This window comes from Dipodomys ordii, unplaced genomic scaffold (genome assembly GCF_000151885.1).
Source record: "Dipodomys ordii isolate 6190 unplaced genomic scaffold, Dord_2.0 Scaffold6, whole genome shotgun sequence".
Classification (NCBI taxonomy): domain Eukaryota; kingdom Metazoa; phylum Chordata; class Mammalia; order Rodentia; family Heteromyidae; genus Dipodomys; species Dipodomys ordii.
Window position 1 is genome coordinate 5269171 of NW_012267222.1, and position 7725 is coordinate 5276895.

At 56.2% G+C, this 7725-nt stretch overlaps 2 protein-coding genes across 2 annotated transcripts in view; one reads left to right on the forward strand and one right to left on the reverse strand.

The window, feature by feature from the left end:
• Ca6 (carbonic anhydrase VI) overlaps positions 1–5781 on the forward strand; it is a 29040-nt gene extending 23259 nt beyond the window's left edge. Inside the window, exon 8 of the mRNA XM_013031715.1 lies at positions 5606–5781. Coding sequence (XP_012887169.1) covers positions 5606–5781 — 176 coding nt within the window. The remainder of the gene's footprint in view (positions 1–5605) is intronic.
• A 374-nt stretch (positions 5782–6155) lies between these two features.
• Positions 6156–7725, reverse strand: part of LOC105997328 (solute carrier family 2, facilitated glucose transporter member 5-like) — a 16699-nt gene continuing 15129 nt past the window's right edge. The window contains exons 7-9 of the mRNA XM_013031727.1: positions 7495–7584; positions 6900–7027; positions 6156–6788 (exon numbers count right to left, since the gene is read on the reverse strand). Coding sequence (XP_012887181.1) covers positions 6528–6788; positions 6900–7027; positions 7495–7584 — 479 coding nt within the window. The 3' untranslated portion in view covers positions 6156–6527. The remainder of the gene's footprint in view (positions 6789–6899; positions 7028–7494; positions 7585–7725) is intronic.

Below are 7725 nucleotides of genomic sequence, written 5' to 3' on the forward strand. Positions count from 1 at the left end.
CTTCCTTCCTTCCTTCCTTCCTTCCTCCCTCCCTCCCTTCCTTCCTTCTCTTTTTCTTCTTTTATACTTATACTGGAGCTTGAATTCAGGCCTTCCTTCCTTCCTTCCTCCCTCCCTCCCTTCCTTCCTTCTCTTTTTCTTCTTTTATACTTATACTGGAGCTTGAATTCAGGGTCTGGGTGTTCTCTCTTAGTTTTTTTTTTTTTTTTTTCAAGGCTAGTTCTTTACTATGAACCACAGCTTTACTTCTAGGTTTTTAGTGGTTCATTGGAGATGAGTCTCACAGACTTTCCTGCCTGGGCTGGCTTTGAACTGTGATCTTCTGATCTCAGCTTCCTGAGTAGCTAGGATTACAGGTGTGAGCCATTGGCACCTGGCTCAGACCCAGATATCTACAGAGCAGTGGCTGACTGCCTTGTGTAGAATCTCACCCCAGCTGGGTTACTGTGATCCAACTGTCAATAAGAAAAATCCTGAGGAAAAAAGTCACTGAGAAAGACAAGACAGGGATCCTGTATGAGCCTTACACGTTTTCACAATATTGGGGATTGAACTCACGGCCTTGTGCTTGCTAGGCAGGTGCGCTACCACTTGAGCCCATTTTGCATTGATTATTTTCAAGGTAAGGACTCACTTTATGCCCTGGCCAGCCTGGGCTGTGATCCTCCTACTAATGCTCCCCATGTGGCTGGTGTGGCAGGCACGCACCACCTCACCCGCCATTGGTTGGGATGGAGTGCTGGGCCATTCTTCCCATCCCATCTCCACCCCCCAAGTAGCTGGGATTACAGGCTTCAGCCACTGCACTCCACCCTACAATTTAGTTATTAGAAAACAGCTATATCCTGCACGACGAGAGTCCTGAGCATGGCCAGTAGGAGGGGAACAGGGGGGCATTCCAGAGCTCACACGCAGGGGGGCTCAGCGGGAGGGGGGGCTCAGTGGGAGGGGGGCTGCGGTGGGAGGGGGGGCTCAGCACACCTGGCTCTGGTTTTGTTTATTATTATTATTATTATTATTATTTTTGGTCGGCCATGGGGCTTGAACTCTGGGCCTGGGCGCTGTCCCTCAGCTCTTCAGCTCAAGGCGAGCGCTCTACCACTTGAGCTACAGCGCCACTTCCGGTTTTCTGGTGGTTTATTGGAGATAGGAGTCTCCCGGTCTCTCCTGCCCGGGCTGGCTTTGAACCGTGATCCTCAGATCTCAGCCTCCTGAGTAGCTAGGATTACAGGCGTGAGCCACCAGCGCCCGGCTCCGGCTCTGGTTTTGATCCCCAAGTTTGGTAATGAGTTTGATCCATGTTGTTTTTGTTGTTGGTTTTTTTTTTTTTTTCACAGTCAGGGTCTAGGGACTGTTCCGGAGCTTTTTCGTGCAAGGCTAGCACTCTACCACTTGAATCACAGATTCACTTCTTCCCAGGGTGGCTGAGATCTTCAGATCTCAGCTTTCTGATTGGCTAGGCTTACAGGCATGAGCCACTGGCACCTGGCTTCTTTCTTTCTTCTTCTTCCGTGACAGTACTGAGGCTTGAACTCAGAGCTTTGTACTCTAGTGTTTTTGCTCAACCCTAGTGCTCTACCACTTGAACCACAGTTCCAGTTTTGGCTTTTGGGGGCTTAATCAGAGATAAAAGTCCATGGACTTTCCTGCCTGGCCTGACTTTGAACCATGATTCTCAGATCTCAGCCTCCCAAGTAGCCAGGATTACAGAACAAGCCACCGCCATCCAGCACTAACTCTTCTTTTTGTCCAATGTATCTCAGGATCGCAGTACCAGTATTACTTGCATAGGATCAACACCAAACTTGACAGCCTGATAAGCAGTTTGGCTGTGAAGAACTTGAAGAAGAAAAGACACCACTAGCCAACCGGGGAGGCGGTGGGCAGGTACCAGCCTGCCCTGCCTCGAGCCACGGAACCCTGGAAATCGGAACCGCATTGCTCCTACCTGTGAAAGCCAGGTGATTAACACAGGAAGGGAGTGAGACCGTGAAACGTCTTACCAATGGACGGAGTAGAAAGCAAGTGAGAAGAAATGGAGGCAGCGAGCTCACTTCCTGTGAGGGCTTATTTGGGGCGGGCGCAGCCCTGGTATACACCAGGCCCCAGGTGGGAGCCAAGACACCGGAAGACAACACAAGACGCTTCACCTCAATCTGTAAATGATAATCCCGCACGCACCTCCCTTTAGGCTTTTGGGGTAGTAAAGTGATTTGGGAAAGGTTGCCAGCCAGTTCGCCTCTTTCCGCGCCTCGTCCTCCGTGGGACACAGAGCGCGGGGCTGCACCCGCAGGAGGTGGGGTGGAATCCAGGACCAAGAGGGAAGCAAGGAGAGTCTTCAGTGCGCTTGTTTGCCACATGACTTAGTTTTCATTACATGTAGCTCAGGCCATCTAGCCTCTCACTTAGTTACCTAAGCCCAGACTGGCCTCAAACACTGCATCCTCCTGCCTCAGCCTCCCAAGTGCTGAGATTACAGGTGTACGCCGTCATGCTCAGCTGGCAGGACATGGGTGCTGCCCTGGAAGGGTACCTGGGACCATGTACCACTCACAAGAACAGTATCAGAGAGTAGGAACTGTGGTGGGCTAGAAGACCAACTACAGAGAGGCGCAGGAGCTCTGGCTGGGTGTTGTTCAGTGCTGGGGCGCAGGTGGGCACAGGCTGGCGCAGGCTGGTACTGAGGCCTTGGGGAGAAGGGGGATGGGCGCTCAGGATGGCCTAGAACAACGGAAGGACTTTGACTTTGAGTGTGCCTCAATCGTGGGGCCACGTGCATCGCTCCCCACTGATGCCAGCCCTCAGGAGGCTGAGGCAGGAGGATTCAGAGGCGAAGGCTTGCTGGCTCCTCCTGTCTAAAACAAATGAGCAAACACACAAAAGCCACTCATTAGTCAATAAGAGCTTCAAGGAGAAGCTGGGCATCAGTGGCTCACGCCTCTCATCCTGGCTACTCAGGAGGCTGAGACCTGAGGATCACAGTTCAAAGCCAGCCTGGGCAGGAAAGTCTGTGAGACTCTGATCTCCAATTAACCACACACACACACACACACACACACCACACACAGAGCCAGAAGTGGAACTGTGGCTCAAGTAGTACACAAGCCTTGAGCAAAAACTCAGGGACAGCACCTAGGCCCTAAGTTCAAGCCCCAGGACCGGTATGCAATTGAGTGGATGCACCCATGCTCACGCATGCATGCATGCACACCCACAGGTGTGCATGCACATGCACATGTGTGCATGTTCAATAACCATCTAAGTTGCACACACACTTTATCTTGCTGGAGGCACACCACTGAGCAGGGTGGTGGAGGCTGGGAGGCTCAGAGACCGCGGCCTCCCGGGGAACAGCGCTGTGGTGGAGCTCTGGCCTCCGCTCCCTGTGGGCCCAGCCTGGAGGCCAGTGTTGCCTCTGCTATCGGTGTCTCTGGGTTTTCAGATGTCGTCTCTCCTGTCTTGATTCTTGATTCATCTCCCTGGATACCACTCTGTCCTCCAGTCCCGACTCTTTCTACCCCCCAGTCCAAGGAGGAAACTTTTATTTTGGTACCACTACTGGGGCTTGAACTCAGGGTCTGGGCATTGTCCCTTTTTTTGCTCCAGCCTGGCACTCTACCCCTTGAAACCATTCCTCCACTCCTGGCATTTTACTGGTTCAGTAGAGATAAGAGTCTCATGGACTTTTTTGTCCAGGCTGGCTTTAAACAGTGATCTTCAGATCTCAGCCTCCTGAGTAGCTGGGGTGACAGGCGCGAGCCACCGGCACCCGGCTATCGTGGTGTGCTCTTTGCACGGAAGGGGCGCTGCCATGGTTTTCTGCGTTGCTTCTCAAGAGTGGCCTTTCTGCCCCGCCCCCACACCACCTGTGCCGGGGTCAAGTCCAAGTGGAGCTGTGCATTCTGGGTGAGCGGGGCCTGGGCACGTGTGCTCCCCATCCACTGGCTCCTGCCCTCCTTCTGGACCTCGACCCCTGCCCCCTCTTATCTGTGCTCACTTCCCGCAGCTCCTGGGGGAAGGCCCGGGAGTCCCTGCAGGAAGCAGGGTGCACAGAGCTGGCCCTCAGTGCAAACGAGATGACGTGTGGCTGGCACATGCAGGGACTCTGCCCGGCTGCAGCCCCGCCCCGCCTCCTGACCCCAGCACCTTCTCCATCCGCAGTGACCCCACACCTGCCACAGGTGCTTACAAGGCCCTGAGCTAAGTCTCACCCAGCACTTTGCCCTCGGAGGTGGCCTCTCCTGTGGGCCGGGTGCTGATGTCCCCGCTCAGTGCCTGGGGAAGAAGTGCCAGAGAAACTGAGGACTGGTTTTCAGGGGTGCAGCCGGTGGCACCGTGGAGGTTGGGATTCGGATCTCCTTATTTCCACTGATTTATTAAGATCAATGCTTTACAGCAGGTGCCAGTGGCTCACGCCTGTAATTCTAGTTACTCGAGAGTCTGAGATCTGGGAAGTGGCGCTGTGGCTCAAGTGGTAGAGCGCTCGCCTTGAGCTGAAGAGCTGAGGGACAGCGCCCAGGCCCAGAGTTCAAGCCCCACGACCGAACAAAAAGAAAAGAGTCTGAGATCTGAGGATCTCCGGGGCTGCACCATCATCCTTCCCCGACATGAATTTCAGGTGTGGGCAGTGCCTCAGTTTACCTGCTGCACCTGTCCACCAGCGATCAGAGACCCCAGGAGTCATGGGCCCGGAGCAGGGCCACGGAAGCAGCAGAGCTGTCTCATGAAAGCCCGTGTGGCGGGTGGCTGGGGTGACTCGGGGAGCCTGCCCAGGCCCTGCTGGCCGCTGAGCAGAACATAAAATACTCCGTGATGAGACAATGGAAAACAGATGAAAGTAGTTACTATTAAAAAAAACCAAAATAGTTCAAAATTCATTCATCAGGCTGGGTCTGGAGGCTCCTACCTGCTTGGGAGGTAGATTGAGAAGGTCAAATTCAAAGCCAGTCAGGATGAAGAGTTAGTGTAACCCTATCTCAACCAATAAGCTGAGTGGGGTGGTACCCACTTTTCACCCCAACTCTGGGAGGCATGAATAGGAGGGTTGCTGTTCGTGATGGTTTAGGCAAAAAGAAACAAACAGCCAAAATCATACCTGAAAAAAATACAGCAAAAAGGACAGTTACAGGAAAAAATATATTTCATGAAGAATCTAGGGGCTGGGAAGGTGGCTCGGTGGTAGAGCGCTTGCCTTGCATGCCTGAGGCCCTGGGTTCGATTCCTCAGCACCATATAAGCAAAAAGAAAAAAGCCGGAAGTGGCGCTGTGGCCCAAGTGGTAGAGCGCTAGCCTTGAGCTGAAGAGCTGAGGGACAGCGCTCAGGTCGAGAGTTCAGGCCCCACAACCGGACCCAAAAAAAAGTCTCCCTGCCTTTTCTGCCCAGTCTGGCTTTGAACCGTGATCCTCAGATCAGTCTCCTGAGTAGCTGGGATTACAGGCATGAGCCACTGGTGCTGGGCTGGTCATTTGGCTTTTTCACTCAAAGCCAGAGCTCTGCCCCTTGGTCTACACCTCTGCTTCCAGCTCTTTGCTGGTTAATTGGAGATAAAGGCTTCTTTTCCCAAGCTGGTTTCCAACTGTGACTGATCTTCATCACTCTGGGCAGTGCCTGGTGAGGGCAGCGGGCTGAGAGCCAAGGACCCTGCCAGGGAATTCGGGTCCCGGAGGCACTGCTATGCCTGGAGAGGCTGGCAGCCTGCGGCCGCCGCAGCCCTCGAGGGCCATGGGGAGCCTCGGAGAAGATGGCGGCCTCTGGAGGAAGCCAGCACCCCGCCCCCATGACCCGCCCCGTGCCCTCCTTGCTCAGTGAGCACCCAGGCCGAGGAGGCGGCCTCAGGTCCCAGCAGGGCTGGGGCCGGTCTGTGGCTGTTACCCCCGCGGCTCTGGAGACTGAGATGTCAGGATCCGGTTTGTGGCTCCAAGAAGTGAGCTCAGGAGCAGCGGGCCACCTCGGGCTCTTTCGCTGAGCCATTGTCACCCACTGCAGGGCCGCGAGCGCCACGCACGCCCGCGGCTCAGGGCCCACCAGGCCGAGAACAGCCAGGGAGCGGCCAGACAGGGGCCGGAGAGGAGCTAATGCCCAGGGGCGCCCAGGATCCCCGAAGCCCAGGCCAGCCCTCCTGCCAAGCCCTGCTCAGAGGACTGGCCCATCTCGCGAAAGGCAAACAGATGTGTTTTATTGACAGCACACACACACAGCAGTTCCATTTCCCACAAACACCGCAACTGAGACTCGGTTAACTCTGCCAGAGGTCCTCCAGCGTCTGGGCTTCCTTTAGGCCAAACACCAGGCTTTGCACGTCAGGTGTCAAAGGTCGAATCCAGCTCTGCACAAACACTGGTGGCCCCCAAAGCGTGAGAGCCGCGGGTGATCACGGGCCTCCCAGCTGGCCCTGCACACATTGTTTTTGTTGGCAAAGCTGTGTCACCACCAGGAGTCCTGCAGGGGCGAACTCAGCAGGGATGGGGGGCACTGTCCTCGTGACTCAGGGAAGGCTGGAGGCTGGAGGCTGGTGAGGAGGCCCGGCCTACATTCTTGCCAATCTAGTCTCATTCCTCAGGTCCAGATACCTAGGACCCCAGGCCTCACTCCCACGGGAGTTGGCTAATGGCAGGTCCGGCGGCTGCCTCTCTGGGTGGACTTCCAACACCTTGTTCATCTTGGCAAAGATCTTGTTGATCTCAATGAATGTCTGGGCCTTGGTCTCGGGGACAGCCATGGAGATATAGATGGTGGTGAGGAGACAAATGACGGCAAAGATGATGAAGCTGTAGGGGCCGAGGCCCATCTGTGGGAGGAAGGGCTGCTGAGGCGGGCTGCGGCCACAGGGCCTGGCTGGGAGGTTCTTGCTCTGTGACTTGGGGGTTGGGGTGACCCTGGAGCCTCAGGTCTCACTCACTTGAATGAATGGAAAGATGAGGCCCACAGCGAAGTTGGAGAGCCAGTGGATACTGCCGCCCACCATGAAGGCCGCTGGCCGAGAGGACTGCAGGAAGATCTCAGTGATGAACAGCGCAGGGATGGGACCTGGGGGAGACAAGGGTGGAAGGAAGGGAGGGAGGGAGGGAGGAGGGGAGGGAGGAGAAGAGGGGAAAGAGGAGGGGGGAGGGAAGGAGAAAGGGGAAAAGAGGGAGGAAGGGAGGGTGGGGAGGGGAAGAGGGAGCAGGCCACACAATGTCCTAGCATCCCTGGGGGTCCGGGGCATCTGCCAGCCCCCGGGGCTTAGGTGGCAGCAGGGAGAGGAGATGAATGGCAGTGGGCGCCGCCAGGTGGAATGGTGGCACCCTGTGCAGTGGGCGTGGCCCCTTGTTGGCCTCCTGCTCCTGAGCTCAGAGCTCAGTGATTTCAGCCTACATAGCTCAGGACGGTCCCCGGCCTGGGGACCGGGAGAGGGGGCGAGGCCACATCAGGGCCACATCTGCCCTCCCTGGAGCCTCTCACAGAAGCTCAAGCTACAGGTTTCCAGGCCATGAGAGGGGCCCTGGGGCACGTACTGGGCCCGAGGGCGTGTCCAATGACGTAGGCGATGACGCAGGTGATGCTGATGTATGGCACCCAGGAGACCTGGTCCTGGGGGTGGGGACAGGTGGCAGGTTAGCACCTGGCAAAGCAAAGGCCAGCTGGGCGGGCAGCTGAGGGGCTGGGCCCCTGAGGGAAGCCTCTGTGCCCGGGGTGGAGCAGGGCCTGGCTGGGGGGGATGGCTCCTGGCTGGGGGTCCTGGCGGG